The following is a 20876-nucleotide window of genomic DNA, read 5'->3' as shown; positions in this document are numbered from 1 at the left end:
AACTGCTCAAAATGTCATTACCCACAGATCTAGGAAGATTTGCCCACTAGACCAGTCATCTTGGCTGAATACCAATATCATAATGTGAGCAAGAAAGCATTTGTTATTTTGATCTGAGGAGAAATGTAGCATTTTAAATTTTAAAATATTACTTCACAACTCAAAGATGCTGCAGTTGATTGCTCTCCTGCTGTGATTTTTATTAATAATATGTAAGGAGCATGCACTGTATAATACAGACACCTTTCTTGATGATGCAACACCTGTTGAATATGGTTAAAGAAGTACATTTTATTTAAGCTTAGCCAGTGACGGATTTTTTTCTAGTTCTTATGATTGTTTGGTGAGACTAAAATTTCAAAAGCATTTAAATAACTTCACGGAATATAATGAAGTAATATCTAATGGAGTTATTATTCAACTTAGTTGGTAATTCAGTATTCAGAAGCTATTTTTAATTCTGTTACAAAAAGCTTAAAACATGTCCATCAAAACCATGAATTCTTTTACTAACACAGCTGTCCGTCTTATAATGACTTTTGACTTTTCCCAGGATTCTTTTAAGGAAGGTTGGGTTTAAAACTTTTGTATTACCTTTAATTCTAAATACCTTCTATTCAGTTCAAGAAACAGCTGAGTATCAGTTTTTATACAATAGTAGTCACTTGCCTTTTCTCTAATAATGTGACCTTGCAGCAAAGAAGGCCGACAGCCTCCTGGTCTGCAATAGGCAGAGCCCGGCCAGAAGGTCAAGGGAGCTGATCCTTCCCTTTTACTCAGCATCAGTGAGAGATTTCTGGAGTGCTGGGGCCAGTCCCTGGGCTCCCCAGTACAAGAGAAACATGGACATATAGTGGATGAGGTCCAGCAAAGAGTTACAAAGATGATGAAAGGGCTAGAGCATCTCTCCTATGAGAAAAGCTTGGAGGAGATGGGACCACTCAATCCAGAGAAAAAAAATCTCAGGGGGATCTTAGTAGCATGTATGAATGTCTGAAGGGAAGATATAAAGCAGAGCCAGGCTCTCCTCACTGTGCCCGATGACAGGACCAGGGCAATGAACACAAACTGAAACACATGAGGTTCTGCTTGAACATCAGGAAACACTTTTTTACTTTGAGAGAAACCAAGCACTGGCAAGGGTTGTCTAGAGAGGTTGTGGAGTCTCTACCCTTGGAGCCACCAAGAGCCATCTGGACACAATCCTGGGCAACTAGCTGTAGATGGCCAAGGTGGTGTCCAGAGGTCCCTTTCAACTTCAGTCGTTCTATGATTTTGTAACAAAATAGCCTGAAGCTATATTTTAATAGGAAAGAAGATCTAAAGATTTTAAACACAGTAAAATTTAGTCTTAATAGAATGAGGCGAGTTTTCCTGTTGACTTGTGTCCAGGTTTTGGCAATAAAAAAGAAATTGACAATAGGTAATTTTTTTCAAAATAATCCAGTAGAATATGGTTAAGAATTATATCTGAAATTTAATCCTTTGAAAATGTTGTCTGATTACCAGTCACTAGACTGAATGTGCATTTTTTTCATTCCCTCTTTCATAAGAAACCAATTGGCATTTATTGCAGATGAACAGGAGAGTTCTGGAGCAATTATTTATACTGTTGAGCTCAAGCGCTATGGTGGGCCTCTTGGAATCACAATCTCTGGTACTGAAGAGCCCTTCGACCCCATAATCATTTCCAGCCTTACAAAAGGAGGATTAGCTGAAAGGTAAATTGGCAAACAAATTATTTTTTAATGTTTCAAGATAAGGATTTGTTTTGTTTATCTGAAGGTGCTAATTTTTATAGCTTAGAAGTTTATTTTTTTGATAATTCTCCAAATCTGACTTTATAATCTTTTTACTGTTGTTTTTTGATCATTGCCAAGCTCAGGAGCATGAGCGATATCTGAACATATACTGTACAAGGCAGAGCAGAGAATTGCAATTCTTATTGTAAATCACCAAGGAAATACTAATCAATCAAACTGCTCAGTCACAGGAACATTTTAACAGCCTTTTAAAACCAATAGCCTTGTACAGTATAATAAGTAAGGAAAGCACTTCATGTGTCTATCTGAACTTGTCATCTACTTATCTGCCACTGCAATCTTTATGTGCACTTTCATACACCATAGCAAGCATTATCAGAGGAGCAGAAATGCTCCTTAATGTAAGTGATAGAGAATATTGAAAATGGTAAGGTTTTCTATCACCTGTTATTTCTGAGATTGGTTGAGTCATTCAAACTGGCACCTTTGGTGGTAGTTTCAGAGAGAACTTACAGCACACGATACTATGCACAGCCAGAACGAACAGCGCATTTACACAAAAATAATTTTTTTTTCTTCTCTTGATTGACCCATCCTGAAAGCTACATTGTTGAAATAGCTGGTTACTTGCTCACAACGCTTTTATTTGTTATGTTGTGAGACTTTTATAAACTTGACTCATTTCAGAGCTTACTGAGCTGAGGTTGCTCTTAAACAGGTGGGCTGCAATGAATATCATCTACAGGTGATTAACTCAACTGTCTCAGTAACAGAAATCCACATCTTCATGCCCCAGCTCTGCTATTGTCACTACAACAAAGGTGACTTGCTTTAAGCATTCCTAACAAAAGAACTACTCTCTAACACAGCTATAAAAGCAAAAAGAAAGGAAGGGAGGTGAGGCTTTCATGCTCCAAATATGCAAAGAAATTGCCTTTGTTGCTTTTTATGTTCTCTTCTCAGTGTTTTCCTTCTCCCTTATTGTAGGACTGGAGCAATTCACATAGGAGACAGAATCCTTGCCATAAATAGTAGCAGTCTGAAAGGAAAACCTTTGAGTGAAGCCATTCATTTATTACAGATGGCAGGAGAAACTGTCACCTTGAAAATCAAGAAGCAAACAGATGGTGAGTGTGGCCAAGGGTACCATCAGTGATCCTTAATGCGTGAGTTATTACAGATTAACAAGCATTTAAGCCATCTATGGAAAAGTATTGTGTCAGTAATAAAAAGCAGATTCTTAGAACTGCAATAAGGCAATGACCACCACTAGCCCTTTTTCTTTTTTTTTTTAATCTATTCAGCTACCAGTCCCAAGAAATTTTCTGTCCCTGTGGGTCACATGAATGAACTGAGTGATGCTGAAGATGAAACCTCTGCTGCACAGAAATCTGGCATGCTCTCGGACGTCTATTCCACTACAGTCCCAAGTGTTGACAGCGCAGTAGAGTCATGGGATGGCTCTGGTATTGATACCAGCTTTGGAAATCAAGGTACTATAAAGAATGCAGTTGACATTTAAAATAGGAGTTATTGCCTTCATGGCTGACCTTCCTTTGCCCTAAAGAGAACTTTTTATCTGTACTAACTTTAATCTCTGTACTTTGTAATGTGCTGCTGTCTCATTATGACCATGCACCTCACCAGGCAGCATGATTTCTTGCACTTGGCTGGCCTCAGATTTCCTCTTTCATGGCGATGTGATGTGTTACAAAGCATTTATCAATACATTAACAGGCTTTTGTTAGCTTTACTGCCATGTGAATAGCCCGGTCCATAGCTCATCCACAACTAAATGAGTTTATCCTTCAAAGTCAGATCAATGCAAAACACTCTGGAGATGTTCATGAATTTGATGCCCATATGCAGTAATTTCTACATGCCAACAGATTTATTATAAACTGATGAAGGGGAACATGAGTCATTGCTTATGATTGGTAAATCTTTTGCTATTTCCTCATTCCTGCAGTGTTGACATCTAACTTTCAGCTGTTGAAAACAATCATTCCATTTAAAAACATGATTTTCCATAATGATACTTTTTCTACTTCTGTTTGACTGTTGTTTTAGATAAGTTTTTCAAATAATCTCAATTTGTAACACGTTTAGGCAGTGAGGGATACAGACATCTTGTAATATTCTTGATAACAAGAAAAATAACTTACACTCAGCTTCAGTGTTTTATTTGACTCTTTTAAAATGTTTATTTCCATAGTAAAGCATGTATTCCCACCATCTGGCAAGTATTTGAACAAGTAGATCCTTAGCTCAAATCACTTTTTCACTGGAGTTAGTTTGGATGAATTTTCCCCCATTTCTGTTTTTAACTGTGTTGGTCAGTATCTCAAAATCCGTCATGTTAGATTTTCTTCTGATATTTTCAAGTTCTAAGGAGAAATATTGCTGAAAATGTGCCACAATGGTAATTCTCATTTCCTGGGTGAATTGATGATATTTTGAGCACATTGTTCAACTGTGGAAAGGATTGAGGCCCAGAATGCTTCCCAAAGTCCTGATGATTCAGATGCCGTTCCAAAACTAAACCAGTATCTCAAAGCAGATTTTTTTTTTTTTTAACTCCCTTGGAAAAATCAACCCAGACTTGGCTGGATACGTGGTACTTCTGCTAAACAGCCTGAGAGTAAACAGATTTGTGCCTTTATCCCTTGCTGTGGTGGTGGCTCACATTTCTATTAAAGTTCATTCTGTCTTGACCCATCAAACTGAGTTTGGCTTTTCTCCAAACTTTTCTTGGCAATAAGCACAGGATGAGAAAATTGAGGAGTTTGGGGGATGTTTCTGGAGCACCAGATAGTGCTTTATCCTATTACTTGCCAATTTAATGCTGGTGAGCTATCTTTTCTCTCCTTGAATTAATACCCCATTTTGTACCTTTGTCTTATGTGTCTGCATTACTAATCTGGAGCCTACCCCTCACAGCAGTCACATCTTTGCAACCAAAACCCTTCCTAGAATCTGGGAGTATGTCAATGTCTGCCAGTTAGCTGGAAAATACACACAACTCTGTAGTTACACAGGATTTGAGGGAGACAGGTGTAGACTGATTTATGGAAGCAAATTACCCTCTTTAGAGGAGTGGCAGCAGTGATAGTTGTCAGTCATCAACAAAACAGAACTTTCTAATCCAATATGCGTATCAAAAACCAGCAACTATAGAGCTAGAGAAGGAGTATACCAATATGAAGAATATTATATAAAGATAATATTCACCTCTACCATAATGTATTTTACATACCAGAACAGGATCAGACTGTGACCAGCTGATCCGTGTGTTCTTGATACATCACTGGGAAGCTGGTTCCTACTTGGAATTCAAAGTATATCTAGTTCCGTTAAAGAAATACTGTTGAAGTAATACCTGCTTTGCATATATGATAAAAGCACCCAGAAATAAACTCTTCAGGTACAAAGGCCATCTAATGCCACTTACACAGCCTTGAGATATTTGGAAATGGGTGATAGAGAAAAGGCTTTCTGCAAGTTGAGCTTTCCAGGGCTGTGTATTGGTCTTGGGAATGTGTACTCATTGTGAGACAGACCTTTTATGAACTCTCAGAGACCTACTAGTAAAAAGGGTATGTGAAAAGTCAAGTTAATGGAATTTTTTAATGCATTTTTGAAAACTCTTTTTTTTTCCAATAAATCTAAAGCACATTTTTCATAATAACTTAGCTTTAATTTTGGGCATGTTGCATTTGACCATGGTAACACATTTAACACATCCATAACGTGATATATTCACTAGTATTCAATGTAGGATGTCAAATTGATAAATTGTGGCAATGTCTAGAACTAAACATAGAAGCAACTGAGACATAAACAGTAGGAGAACAGTGTTAGATATATTTAAGGTTCTGCTTTCAGTGGACTTTCACAGGAGAAGCTCTAGAGCATACCTAACTCCAGACATAATTCAGATCATAAATAATCTGACTACAACTGCAAGAACAAAAAAGGTAACAATAATGAATCCCCAAGTTCTAGAGAACCCAGCTTCAGAGATGTGCTTTTCTGTCATTACAACATATGCAGTGCTGTTAATATAGAATTTATCTTTTTAGGACACACCTATCAGGCTTCAGGATACAACTTCAATGCCTATGAATGGAGAAGTCCTAAACAGACTAGTTTGTCCCCTCCAAGCAAACCACGAAACCACCAATTTCATGATACAGGACTGGGTGATGAGGAATGGGATCGACCTACAGCAAGCAGGTAAGTTCCCATATGAGTTTCTGTTTTCTGATTTGCATCAACCCTTAGATGAGGTCAGCTGGTTAGAGCATGGTGCTAATAATGCCAAGGTTGTGGGCTCAATCCCTGTATGGGCCGTTCACTGAAGAGTTGGACTTTGAAGATCCCTGTGGGTCCCTTCTAACTGAGAATCAGCTCTCTGATTTTGTGCTGTGGTGTGTGGAGGTTGTGGCATATGGTAAAATTTGCTGAACAGCCTTATCCAATTCCCACTGATACATTGTTCACCAGTACTGCCTCTATCACCTTCAGGAAATGAATGGACACATAACGGAGCTGTCAGCTTGAATCAGGGATGTAAATAGACATGTTTTAAGTGCAGATCTGCATCAGTGCCCCACTTTTAACGGTTAACTGCTGGAATGAAATTATGTTTTCCTAATGAAGCTGTAAGAGCTCTTCTTTTAAATATGAGATACAGTGTACTTCATGAAACTTATTAGGGTAGATTAGTAATCTTTATGGAGGATTATGATGCCAAAATCAAGGCATATATTTATTTTGAGTTATTTCAGCCTAAAAAACCACAGTATTTATCTCTTAAACAAACAAAAAAATTAGGGCATTTCCCTGGCCAAGCTTCACAAAAAATCTGATCTATTTTCCATCCACAGAAATAAGCCTACAAATAATGTGTTTAAAGACAACTGGCATGTTAATCTCATGTCTTCCATAAAAATTCATTTTGGTTTGGGCAAAGAAGCAAGAATTCTTCTTCCATAAATGCTTGAGACATCCGCAGTGATTCAGTAGGAGAAAAAAGGGATCCAGGTAGAAATGTCTTGTCCAAAGCTATGGTAGTTTGCCATGCATTTATTCCTCCTCTTCAGAGAAGTAAATCTCCTTTTCTGTTAATTTCTCTGCAGACAAAAGAACTTCCTGAGGGAAAAATTCTTACTTGACAATTCTTGGAGATAGTGGAAGACCCAAATGTCTCTTATTTTTCTATTCTAAGGTTGATCATTAGTGGAACCACTGCAGAAGCTTGAGTAATTCCTGATAAAAATCAGTTCTTCCTCAAATGTGGGAAGACATGCATCACAGTTAGAGAGATTTCTGTGCTTTTTGTACCCATACTTAAGACCTGCAGACATGCATGTCCTTCATGAGAAATACACTTTCTTGGTGTACCAGCACAAAGAGCCTAAAATCCCAATCTGTGAAAATTCAAGCTGAGTACTAAAGAAAACCTTTCTGGTGCCCAGAGAAACATACTGGATAAGTAAATCCATAAGGTCCAGTCTGAACCTTTGAAATACAAATCAAGGCAAAGTTTAGATGCTGCTTTCAGAATCTGAATGACAAATCCTCTGATACAGCTGATTGCTCAGTGGCATTTTCTCCAGAGACAAGCTTGGCAAGAATGATAGCTAAGATCTGGACAAGCGTGAACTCTTAGTCCATATCCAGTTCCTTTGGTTCCTACTGGCCAGAACCACACTAAAAGTTTTCATAGGCTAGCAGTGGACAATGTTCACTAAAGAAAATTAAAATAGTTTTCCTCATACTGCCCATTCTTGTTAACCTAATGTCTTTAATAGCAGCATCTTTATCTCCAATTAAACCCCATGTTTGTTTCTCAAATGAGATGCAACCACAGATTCCAGAAAACCTACTGTTTTGCAACTATGTAAGTAATGGGCTGAAAAAGCTGATGAGCGGTGAATCAGGAAGCTGCATTGTAAAATACAGAATTTAGAAATCAAAAGCATGTATTCTGTTACCATTTTAAGGCACTGTTCAGCAGAAAGTATGCACATTAAAGAGTCTAGTTCTGTTTGTCAATGTGACTTACTCCTGAGATATACAGTACAAATTAAAATAATGATTATTTTAATTCTGTATCTGTAAAATGGATTGTTCCACACCTGATGGTGTTCCTATACCAAGTGCTGGACTGTTTGAGAAGAGCACATCTGTTCTTCCAGCCTGTTACAAGGATGCCCAGAAAAGCACCTCTTCTAGTTCTAGCTAGGCAATTTATTTTCTTCCTTAAGACTAGAAAGTAATTTTTTCTTACCTTTATTTTGTGTAGCACAGCGTCCAAGAATATGTGGCAACCAAAGGAGACTGAGACATCAGGAGAGAATCAAGAAAACCATTTAAAGCAAACTTCTGTAGAAAGATCAGGTGGAGAGAGCACCAGGAGCACGAAGAAAGAGGGAAAGATGTGGAAAGGTGTCTCTGGAGGGCAAAGGAAAGGTGGGGGACAACTGGAAGAGTGGAATACCTCCAGGTAGGAAAAAAAAAGTGAACAAAAGTGAAATTCAGCTGGGCTGAGGCAGAGTGGGTAGCAGGGGGGCATGAGAGGAGAGAGAAAGAAAGGCAGAACAGTTGAAATGAGAAAAACAGGCTAAAAGCAGAAAACACCATGTTAACATGCTGTTGAGGGACAATGAAATTTCAGTGGGCAAGCAAATGAAACCAGAGAGCTTAAACCGCTGGGTAGCCTGGTGTCTGCTTATCACTGGCAGGTAGGACAAGCCTGTTGCAGTTCCTGCTCCAGAGATGTTTTACACATTAAAACAATACTTACAGGAATGAGTCTGCCAGATCCTAGGACATCCTATCTCCTCCTGATTTAAAAAAAAAAAAAAAAAATTGTCACATCTCATATGACAATAAGAACCAAATCATAGACACCCATGTCGTTATTATCTGTCCTACTACGTTTCCTTCAGCCTTCTGATGGCTCTTTGAATAAGCATCAAAAAACCAAATATATTAATTATAGATCAAACAGTATATCATGTGACAAAATCAATCTCTCAGGTTTCAGATAAAAAGGCCATTTAGAGGAGAAATTATTTTGGTACCTCCTCTGTTTTTTTAGTGCAGTAGCTCAGCTACAAATTACTCATGTGGCTATAATGAAGATGCAAAAGTTGAGATTTCACACACCAGGTGACAAGCCTCAGAAAAAGGGAAAAAGAGGAGGGGAGAGCAGAAAAAGAAATTGCTTCAGCTAAGAGGTCCAGATGTATAGGCATAATGATTTCAAATTTCACAGAAGTCGGAGAAGAAATGGACTTTCCAGTTCTAGGAAATCCAGACTTGCTGTCACAGACAATTGCCTCAAATTAATCATGTTCATTAGGTCAAGTTCCATTTGATAGTGTGCAGTGTAAGAAGAGATATTGTAATGGATAAATTAGTCTACATTCAACAGTCACTATTGAACGACATACTTAGATTTATTGAAAGAGCTCATTTCAGAAGTCAAGGATCTTTCTAAAATCATGTTTTAAATACTTTCTTATCTTGCCTGGGAGGAATTGCATCTGTGATCTGAGTAGGTATTCTCACCATTGCTGTATCTATTGCAATATCTTAGAAGAGACACTGATGCTAGGTGAAGAATCATTGCAATAAGAGATTGAAATGGCTGACCATTGTCTGCTTGACTGACTGTAGCTGTAAGAAAGCATCTCTGAGGCAGAGTATTGTGTGTGAAGCATTCAAGCTGTCGTCCCTTGTGCTGGGCAATTGTTCTATTTAAAAGCTATTCTGTAAACAGAGTTACATTCATGCTATTCTCAGTAACACGTTTGTCAAGCAAGGCCTCAGATGCTTCCATAATAGTGTTTGCTCGGTTTATGTGCTGTTTAGCACCACTAGCTGCAATCCATGGGCAGCTGCTCCAAAGTAACAGCTTACTGCCACCAAAAGGGCTAATTGTCATTCCTTCCTTCCTCATCCTTTTTCCCCTGTGCCTTTCACATAATCAGCCCTCTCCCATGCAGCAGCTCTGATGCTTGTGTGAACCTTTATTGAGCTGCTTCCCCTTACCAAAAAAAAAAATCCTGCTTCTTCACCTGTATGCACACGTACACTGTAGTGGTTTTGCTTTGGGCTGTGTTGCTGCAGCCCAGAGTTGGCATTTTTTTTATCAGACCTCACTTGCTGAGCAACTTCCCTAAGCGTTGCTGTCACCTACATCTGCTTAAGAGTGCTTGTAATAAGGTTTTGGTGCATTTATGAAACACCAGAGACCTAAGTTTCCATGCAAGACGGTTGCACCCCTGGAAGTTTCTCTGTGTTCATGTATGAAATGATTAGAGCAATTTATATTATGGCAGTCAGGTGGCTTAAATGATAATGATAAATGCAGCTTAGGCTGAAGGAATCAGGTAAAAAGCACCACCATCCCTCTTTGGCAAAACACTGAAAAAATGAGGACTCTTTCCATATTGCCTGGGAGAAGTCTGTGAAGCTGAAAGCTTTTATTGCAAATATTTGTTGCACGGAGCAGCTCTGCACACAGCTACTGGTTGACTCATTACTTTGCATAGGGAGGTCCCAGTTTCAATCCAGTAAAAATGTGTATTGAATTGTTCTTGGAATCCATTTATCTCCTTACTGAACAACTCGCTGCTCAGATCCTGCCAGCTGCTAGTGACTGCCAGGTTATGAGAAGGCTTGTCTGTCATGTGCTCTGCATGTCCATCCGGCCTCTCCTGATCAGCGACTCTTCCCCACTCTCCTGCGTAACGTTCTGTCGTTCAAGTTGCAATCTGTGGCAAGGCACGTGTATAATATATATTTCTAGAGGGAAAAAAAAGTCCACATTTTTTTAACTTCTCATTGTAAATCTAGCTTCACAGGTACCCATGATAACACCGAGGCTGACCAGGAGGAAAATTTCTGGTCTCAGGCTCTGGAGGATTTAGAGACCTGTGGCCAGTCAGGAATTCTGAGGGAACTAGAGGTAGAACAATCTTAACCTTTCTTTCCAATTATAGAGAAATATAATGGTTTTGGTTTGGTTGACATTCATTTTATTTTCTCCTTTTTTCTTTTAAGTTGCACTAATCACACCAATTCATTTAAAAGCTTTAACCCCTCTCCACAGGACAAGGCTGACAGGCGTCTGTGTTTGAGAAACATGACTCTCTTGGTACCTACCCTTTACCTTTATATTTTTGCTTGCGCAGCTGCCTCCCCTGCCCCTAACCAGAGCTGTTTTCTTTTGTACAATGCAACCAAAATCGTATAAACATGTTCACCCCAGTGCTTTTGACTTGCAGCTTCTGCTGTGCATAATCATCAATGCTGTCTGCACAGGCAGCAAACGGCACAGACATTCTTAAGTGAGCATAACCTTCCTGCAGCTATGCATTCCGTTTTCTGACAGACGCTTCATGCAGCTTTTCTTAGCATGTTGTAGGTCGTCTTTTAAATTGAAACTTAATTTGATTAAGATGAACATAAAAGAAAATCAGCTTTTCAAAGTGTTTACCTATAATCTTACCACTCTGAAAAAAAAAGAGAAGCTGCTGAATGTGAGAAATGTTCATTATACAGCGATTCCTTCACTATGTAACAAATTTTTACATTTCATTTTGAAGTTGATTGCAAATCTAACCATGCTTTGTGTTAGATAGTGATGGGGGCAGAGGAGGAAGGAAACAGAGTAACTTTGAGTCTTTATTTTTATAATCATCTTTTCTCTAAGTTGTCTAATCAGAACAATTGAGATTATACTGCCACTTAGAGCTATGGAATAAAAGATCCTAAAATATTTTCTTTTATGTTCTTTTAAATTCCCAGAGCTGCAAAACTGGCAGAATTTCATTTTCATTTTTATGTTACATAAAGTCCTTTAGCAGCCAGGAGGAATGTGAAAGGCATAACTGGGTGAAAGTTTTTCAGTTCAGATTAATTTACTTCCTCAGATTTATGGCTTTTGTATTGCATGTATGGGTAGCAAAATGTGATTCTCATGTATTTGTTATTGCAAACCAGAGAAATGTAGGAGAAAATGTTATATTGGTTTAATTCCATAGTTAGATATGGTTCAGTACTGCAGGCTTCTCTTGCAGTTTTCAGCACTCAAAACGTAATAAAAGGATATGGAAATAGATCATTCCTAAAGGGAAATATGTCATTCATGCTGACCAGAATTCAGTTACTTGAAGACACTGAATTTTCCTCAGCCTTTCACAAAAGTGAAATTCAGAACTGTAGATGTTGTACCATTTATAGCATCACCTAATTGCACAACTCCCAGCTCTGAAAAGAAAGCCAGACCCACTGAATATGACAGGATGCTGAGAATGGCGATTCCTCTGTTTTATGGAGTGCCATTGCATAGTCAAGGACTCCTTATCATTTTTCATTTCAAGGTCTTCAGCCAAAGAGCAAAGAAGAATGTTGTTTGCCAAGTCCTCTGGATACTTTTGCTCCATCAGGCAGTAATATCAGTCATTACTCAGGATGAGAGAGACTGTTGTGGCTACAGTCCATTATCTCATCATGAAAGTAGTGCTGGAGCTGGGAGAAAGAAGAGTGACGGACATGCTCACTAGAGTCATAAGCAAACATTTGCTTCCTTATTCTGCCCTTATTTTTGGCATCTCATTTTCAAGCAGGCTGCCTGCATCCAGTCCCAGTCAGAGCTCAGGTTATCGTCTTTAAATTTCCCTTTTCACTTGTCCATCAGTAGAGATAATAAATAGGAAATTCTGCATACCTATCCATTCAGTGGCACTTCTGTGCTGAAATGCATTTGCCTCCTATTCCCAGGAGCGGAAAATCTCTCACAAGGGAGGAGGCTCGTTGTTGTGCATGGTTGCTTTTCATGTCAGTCTGTTCCACACAGTGGATGAGGTGATTCCATCACAGTGTTTCAAGACTCCATCCTCCATGTATTCTCACTTCTCAAACAAAAGGCTAGCTTTTACTGAAATTAAAACCAGCAGTGAGACAGGGGCCAATATTAGCACTAAGCTAAGGCAGTGATATGCATGTTGTGCAAAGTTTCTTCTCAGGCAGTGAGCTTACCTGCACTGAGTTTTCCCTGGCTTGGGGTGGTATCTGGGCATGTTCTCTGCCCATGGTGACTCTAGAGCTGCCTGCATATTCTGCTGACTCACATTTTTTTACTTTGCACACACAGTCTGAATTGTAAATGCCTTCCTATAGCTCCAGTTCCAACCAATGCAATTATGCCACAACTTAAATGTGATTTTATTTATGTGTAAAATATTTTTAAAATAAGCAATAACACTACACACTCTTCAGTCTGCCAGGGGACTAGCTTACAAGCATAGCCATTCTAGTGCTCAGTATTTTAGTTTGAAATGCCATCTGAAAACTTTTGCCCATAGGGCTCATATATTGTTGTTGTGTTTTGCTGTGGTCCTTTATTTTATAGTGACTTGCAAGCAGATTGAACATCTATCCTCTTGCCTTTTGCTGTGCCCTGAGTGTTTGTGTTCTAACAAATAGAGACATTTTTCCTACTGCTATGAATTAACCACTTACTTAACCCACATTCTCTTTTACAAATTAACCTGTTCATTAATGCTCTAGGCCACAATTATGTCAGGAAGTACAATGAGTTTGAATCACGAAAACCCACAGCCTCGTAACCAGCTGGGAAGACAAGCCAGCTTCCAGGAAAGAAGTTCTGTGAGGCCACATTACAGTCAAGCTACTCGTAGCAACACATTGCCATCAGATGTGGGGAGAAAGTCCATGGTGCTGAGAAAATTTAAGCAAGAAATGAAAGAAATCATGTCACCAACTCCTGTGGAGTTACACAAGGTCTGTAATTTTTCTTCTGACAACTATGAAATAATATATTCAGCACAGGGAATCTAAGTATGTGGCAACACAGTAAGCACTTTTCATAATGACTCCACAGATATAATTTGGGGGCTGTGCATATTAGTTCTTACAAACACATTAATGATAGACCCTTCTGGGGGGAAACACACAAATAAGATGCATCCTTGTCTACTATTTCATTTTACAATAAATCCTCGAAAGGCACTGCTCTTTTGAAAGGAACATCCACTGGTAATTTGAATTGACAAGACCAATAACTCTTCTCTGCAAAATGTGTTCATTAAGAAAGCAAAGTTTAATTTTTAGAAAATACATTTCTTTAGAAATTGCTCATGAGGGTTTGGGGGTCCCATTGGTCTTTTTTCAAATTAACAGTCATTTTGAATCAAATACATGAGACTCAGTGTAATATAGAATGTTATTTCAAATCAGGCATTGCTTCTTTTCTCTTTATAATTCCTTTGCTCTACAAAGGATAAATAATCTTTAGTCTATGCAGCTTTTCACTGCTCAAGTCTGTTGAAATCACCTGGTGATATGGAAGTGGCTTTGCACCCAAGGAAGTACTGGATATAGTATCTTTAGATGTGCACAGCAAATACCCTGCAAGTTTAAGTCTCAGGTCCAGTGAGGCCTTAACAGAACCAGTTTCCAAAACTCTGAGGGACGTTATAATGCTGTTCTCCTTGGTGGGAATGAGCATCCCATTTCTTGCACCCATCTTCCCATTAAAGGTGTAAGATCTTTCCAGAGAGGAGGCAGAAGCATAGAAAAATTTCATTAAGATATCTCATGTGGTCGTTCTCCAGAGATCTGGTTTGATTTCTAGTCACTGCAGATTTGACTGAGTTGAGTTTGTATTTATTCAGTTTAGTTCAGTAAGATAAGGACTCACTGAGTATGGACTAAATTAATGTTTGTAGAAGGTAGTAGAGAACTGATCTCATATATGGTAAATGAATTCATCGCCCATGTAAAGAATCAATAGGATGTGTTTAATGGTTTTAAGCTATTCATATTTCCAGCTTGATGTGAAGTGATTAATGGAGTTAGTTACTGTGCTCAGTTTTCCTGAGCGGTGAGTAAATGTGAGATATAAAACAAAAGTATGCCAGTAGGCATTTCATAGTGTGTTCACATTCAGCAAAGGCACAGTTTTCTCCTGTGGATTATAAACCCAGCCTTTCATGTTAACATAAATCCTTTTCTGGAAAGGAGTCATCAGATTTCTGTTAATGAGTCGGTGGTATTCTGTGATAGTAGCTCTTAGAGTCCTGACCAGTACAAAATACCCTGTCCTTGAGCTTTCTCTGGCTTCAGCTGAAGCCACTATTTTTAGGATTGCTTTGACCTTCCATTTTAGTAATTCCCAGTTTTCATTCAGACAATATACCCACTTCTTCTGTCTGCTGAAGTCATGTCGAGTTTGCTTTTACTGTCTGTTTTGTCACCCAGGAAAGAGTAATTTCCTTCCTAAAAATCTAAAAGTTGAACTGTTACCAAGGATTTTCCAAATCCTTACAGTCATTCAAGAAAAATAGAAACTAGTCACTGGATCTTATGGTCTGATTCCCCAAAGTAGGCTTGTTACCCCTATCATCACACGTGCAGGTTAACTCAGCTGGCATAGACTGCTTTTGTTTCCATGCCCATCTTAGCTAGTTCTTACTTGTTAGTTTTCTTACTGGTTCTTGTGTAGCGGTGAGCCTGTTACTTTCTCTCTCTTTCATTTTTGTATTAGACCTGTAGACCTCTAGTTTAATAACCTGTACAGTTACTACTTCTCATGGACAGCTTGTCCAATGATAGTTTTCCGAAAGACCTGCAATTCCACAGGAATTACTTCAGTCAGGGAAATGCCTTGATTGAAATATATTTTATGTATCAGCTTGCTGGCAAATGTGCTCTGCCCTCTGCAGGCAAATGCTTTAATTAGCTGAGCCACTGACAAAAATAGGAAGTTTTAGAAAACTCTGATGGTATAAACAGTTCTGAAATAACAGCTAAGGCATAGCTTGCCTAAAACTTACCTTGGTGAGATTTTCAGTCATGTACTTGACTACATGCTGCTGAGCTTTCCCAGTTTCTTGGGCAGGTACCTTTGTTCTGTCTCAGTGCAATGATTCTGTGTCCCTATTGAGTCAGGGCCTGTGTGCCCCATAGATCAGTGTGCAGCAACTCAGCCTGAGTTTTTCACTGCTCTTTCTTACTTCACTGCATTGCATTTGAACTGTCTTTGTCCTGAGGAAGCTGGGACTGAGTGGTACAAATCTCTTCAAACATTTGTGCTAGATGGTTTAATAAGTAGCGTGTAATTTAGTTGGATAGTGTATTGCTATATCAGTATCCAAATTTAATGAATGAATTTATTGAATTGATTTTATCTACTTATGTAATAATATAGATTAATATTTTTCTAAAAATCATAGCAGACCATTTTTTAAATTTCATAGAGCACACATTCCTCTGAGGACAAAAATATGCACTAGGATCAGATAATTTTTCAATATTATTATTGCAAGTAGTCATTAACCTAGAATTACAGACAGTTAAAATATCTCAATAGCTGACCTATGCAAGATGTATGAATTTAAATTAAGCATTTTCCCATAGATTTGAGAGGGAGAAGAGTTACAGACACAGACTCAATATATGTAAGCTTCTGTTTTAAATTTGTAGCTATTTAATTGCTTATGAAATATGAATTAAATTTCTATTTCAGCTTTCTTTTTCCCTTAGGCTCCTGATGTAAATTTAAAAGTCTAACAAATCGCCCAAATGGAGATTCTGCTATTGAGATCAAACCTTCCAAAGAGTTATGATCAGCCGTACAGATAAACTAGCATGATTTAGGTGTTGCATGACTTGTCTGCAGCCATATTCCCTTCAGACAGGGCTGCTGCAAATGAAGATGAGAAACCTGTGTGGTAGGGCTTTGCCCATACCCATTATTAAATGAAAATTGAGTATTTCAGATAGCAGAGCTTTTATCTTCCTTTGAAGAATATTTGCTACCCTAAAAAGAAGTAGCTCCAAAATGATAACCTGTAATCCAAAAGAAAGTTCTCTGCAGATGAATTCCATCTAAATAATGTGACAGCTGTCAAACATGCAACAAAGTTAAATTCCTACCTCATCCCTTAAGTAAGTTAGTAAATACGAGTTTCTTCAAGCTCGTGTTAAATATACCAAAGTCAAGAGAAGATATCCATAAGGAAAACAGTTTTTAAAAATTTAGGATCTGTACATCTGAAGAACTACAAAAATGAGAAAGTATTTTGAAATATAAAAGATGTGGTTGCGGGGCAGTGAGTAATTCCCTTCCAGAGTGCTCAGTCCATATAAATCAGGAAAATCCAACCTGAACAAGTAGAGGGGCATTAAAAGGTGTTGGATGATCATTCTCAAGTTCTGTGCCCTTCTTTGTCCCCTGCCTCCTCCCCCCATCCATTGCAGTAACTTCCCACTTTCATGCCCCCCTTAAATGCTACATTTTTTGTCTCACAAGGTGGACATGTCCATTATTACAGACAAGACACAAGTTAAGATGAGCTGATGTCGAATAGCTCTTCCTATAGATCTCTAGAGCTAAATCTATGTGTGTTTTGTTTGCTAATGGATCTCTCGCTAAAAAACAGGAAAAAAAGCAACACTGTCATAGAACATATGAATGAAACTACCATTTGTGGTGAATTATTCTCCAGTCCAGCTTAGCTTTGAGAATGTTTTGACTGGAATAGTGTCCAGTTTGGGGTCTGAAAATCAAAGAAAGATTTTGAGCATCTGAACAGAGTCCACAGTAAAACAATCCTTATTTCACATCACTGAAGAGAGAGAACAAAGTGATCTCGTTCTCTGTGGATAGCAGCTTAAGCCTCAGCAAGGGTGATTTAGTTTAGACCCAAGGAAAACATCTGAAGCAGTGGCAGGGATCACTTTATTTGAGTGTGGAGTCTCCATCACTAGAGATTTTAAAAAGCAGGGCAGATAAATCTTTCTCAGAAATGGCTTAGGTGCTGTTGATCCTGCCTTAAGACAAGAATACAGTCTAGATAACTTCAGAGAGTTCCCCGTTTCGTATGCTTTTGTAGTTCATCTGGGTCTGGATCCAGCGCCACTTGACTCCGGTGCCTGAAGAAAGGGGAAAAGGAGTAAGTGGAAAGAGGAAGTTTTTTCTTTTTGAAAATTGTTCATCTGTGCTAGAAAAGTACAGAGTATTTGAAGTCTTCTGCTCTTAGGCACTGTCCTTCATTTTTACATGTACTTTTCAAGGCTTCTTTAAGAAGCATTTAACTTAAAACACTCCTATCCTTTGTGATGCTGAGCAAAAAAACTTAACTTGTTTGAAGAGAATTTGGGTCTTGGTCCAGTGCTAATTAATTTCTGCCAGGCAGTGCACACAAATCTGTCAGTAAAATATATCTCCCTCCTTTATCTTTTTTTTTTCAGTCTTGCAGAATGGTGGCCTTACAGTACGTTGGTAGCAGCTTCAAATATGCGTCACATCAAAGCCATGTTAGATGTGCTCTGATATCACGAACAAAAGTCTCTGTTCATAACAAATTACTAGAATTTCTCCAGAGTCCTGCTGGTATAGTAGTTGTTGATACAAATTTAAATCATTCTATGGTAAATTATTTTGAATTTGCAGATATGTTTTTAGTAGCTGAAATGCCCATTGACTCTTAAAATTCATGCTGAGATGAAGGATGTATGACAGGTTCAGCAAGCAGTTACTTCAGGGGGAAGATTGCAGAATAGAAGGCCAAGACCTAAACATCGCAGCCCCCAGGAAGTTTAAAAGGACAGCTTACCCAAAAACGTCAATGGCAGGAAGAAAGCCTTTGGTTTAGTTAAGGAGACTTTAGGTGTGGCTTTCTGCTTTGCAGTGCTGTCCAAAGGGAGAAAAACAAGGGTAGAGGATGAGCTGATGTAAAGTAAGGAATGAATACTGTGAGGGATATTTGTGCTCACCACAGCACAACACATAGATGTTTTCACAGTAACCCAGCAATGCACCATCCACATCTACAGATAAAACAGTGCTAATGCTGCAGCAGCTGCACTTGTATCTAACTTTTCTCAATCGCTGCCCTGGACAGCTACCAAACTTACTAATGAGTGTGATTTCACTCTAGTTGAGACACTGCTTATATACCCGTAAAGTCAAGTCAAGAAAACTGCAGACAGCATGAAAAAAACCAACCCCCAAATCCTTTACTCCTATTTAGAGACAACCTGATCAGTTCTTGCTTACCTTTTCACTATGGCAGTTAAGGAAGGAGCTCAGCAGCTTTCTTAAGGTAGCATCAACCAGTGCTGTGCTCCTGTACTGCTGTGCCTTGGCATCCTTCTATGAAACAGTGACCTCAGCAGCCTGATCTAAATTTGGTCTTGGCCTGTGTTGAGCAGGAGATTGGACTAGCGACTTCCAAAGTCACCTTCAATTTGAATGATTCTGCTATTCAGAAACATCAGGAAGCAATTTGGTGCCTGGCACACACGAAGATGCAGCACATGGAGCATTACTGGTACTAAACCATTATAAAATTATGGAAGACCTAAAGTTGTTGGTTTTATCAGTCAAGGTATGGTAAAACCAGTATTTTGAATCCAAGGTGACATAAGCTATAGCAGTAAAAGCACGAGTTTGACTGTGCAAGTGTATCTGTGCACACACCATCAGTGTCAGTCAGATGGTACACCCCTGACTAACACAATTTCCTTGCATAGGTTGGCACTTCTGATGTGAGAGAGAAGCAAGAAGAAATTAAAACCTAAGCATGCCACTTACCTATGAAGTCTCTATCTTTTTCTGTCAAATAGATAAATACACAGAACTACCTGTGAGGACTTGTCTTATGAACACTCGAAAAACCTCCTCCTAACAGTTTTATTAACTTCTGTTTCCTGCTTTTGAATGACCACTTCGTGGCTATATGTAAGAACACTGCCTGCAAGCTCTTTCAGGATCTTTATCTGTACTTTCTTAAAAGATAGCATTATAACTCCTATACTGAGCGCTTTTGAGATTAGACTTCACAGGGTGGACCATTGCCTGGCCAAAAACAGGCTGTCTAGGGTTTACAGTGCCAATGGTCTTTACTCCCTCTGGAAGTTTTAGAACACACAAAACCAGTTTTTGGTCTTCATACCTGAAGCAAAATTAAACCTTATCTTGTATTCAGATCCTGGCAGCTAGAGAATGGCGAAACAAAAAACTAAGACTCAAAAAAATTACAGCTGAGAAAGGTGGGCTAAATACCACAAATTTCCCACTGACAAGCAGAAGTGAAAAGGGCTGTTTATTCCTGAATAAGGTGGCTTCTGAGAATCACAGAATTACACAATCTGCCAAGTTGGGAGGGACCCACAAGGATCACTGAGTCCAACCCTTAGCCCTGCACAGGACCATCCCTAAGAGCCACACCATGTGCCCGAGAGTATTGTCCAAATGCTTCTTGAATTCTGTCAGGGTTGGTGCTGTGACCACTTCCTTGGGGAACCCGTTCCAGTGCCCAACCACCCCCTGGGTGAAGAACCTTTTTATAATATCCAACCTAAACCTCCTGATACAACTTCAGAATATTAATATAATGTCCAAATGGGGACAACTTTAATACTGTAAGTACCAAATAGTAGGTAAGTGATCTCTCTAATGTGAAAAGAAAAAAAAAAAAAAAATGCAAAACCACCAGATCTGGGGGCAAACTTTTTTTTTTCTTGCTCATCATTTCACATCCCCTCCACAGGTAACTTTGTACAAGGACTCTGATGGAGAAGACTTTGGGTTCAGTGTCTCGGATGGTTTACTGGAGAAAGGAGTATATGTTAAAAACATTCGACCAGCTGGCCCTGGCGATCTGGGAGGTTTAAAACCATATGATAGACTTTTACAGGTAATGTTTCTGGCACCACACAGGTTTAGCACGAAGGGACATGACATACAGATTACTTTGAAAAAAGAGGGTGGGTAGGAGGGTGTTTGGGTATTTTTCTTTGCAGATGTGATTGTAGAATCATAGAATCATAGAATCAGATGTGTTGGAAAGGACCTCTGAGATCATCAAGTCCAACCCCTGATCCACTGCCACCACAGTTACTAAAAACTGCACAAAGTGTTTTCATCACTTATTCGGAACAGCCCTGTGATCTGTATTGCTTATTGTAATTTAAGTAATGAGCACAGGGGAAAAGATGGGCATGGGGGGCAGGAAGAAGGACAAATGATCATAATTGCTCTGTGCTACAGGCTGTGCTGTGTGA

The 20876-nt window shown here is 38.9% G+C and overlaps 1 protein-coding gene across 11 annotated transcripts in view; it reads left to right on the top strand.

The window, feature by feature from the left end:
• GRIP1 (glutamate receptor interacting protein 1) overlaps positions 1-20876 on the top strand; it is a 323422-nt gene that overhangs the window by 299980 nt on the left and 2566 nt on the right. For 5 of the 11 annotated variants that reach the window (XM_027884704.1, XM_027884703.1, XM_027884702.1 and 2 more), the window contains 8 exons: positions 1577-1721; positions 2751-2890; positions 3068-3256; positions 5846-5999; positions 8074-8274; positions 10635-10746; positions 13353-13586; positions 20363-20509. In XM_027884704.1, coding sequence (XP_027740505.1) covers positions 1577-1721; positions 2751-2890; positions 3068-3256; positions 5846-5999; positions 8074-8274; positions 10635-10746; positions 13353-13586; positions 20363-20509 — 1322 coding nt within the window. Of the gene's footprint in view, positions 1-1576; positions 1722-2750; positions 2891-3067; positions 3257-5845; positions 6000-8073; positions 8275-9310; positions 10747-10890; positions 10936-13352; positions 13587-20362; positions 20510-20876 lie in introns of those variants that run through there. The other 6 variants (XM_027884712.1, XM_027884711.1, XM_027884706.1 and 3 more) reach the window with 5 other exon arrangements.

This window comes from Empidonax traillii, unplaced genomic scaffold (genome assembly GCF_003031625.1).
Source record: "Empidonax traillii isolate 1590-97213 ecotype Southwest subspecies unplaced genomic scaffold, ASM303162v1 scaffold153:size895095, whole genome shotgun sequence".
Lineage (NCBI taxonomy): Eukaryota > Metazoa > Chordata > Aves > Passeriformes > Tyrannidae > Empidonax > Empidonax traillii.
This window is presented reverse-complemented; position numbering and strand designations above follow the sequence as displayed.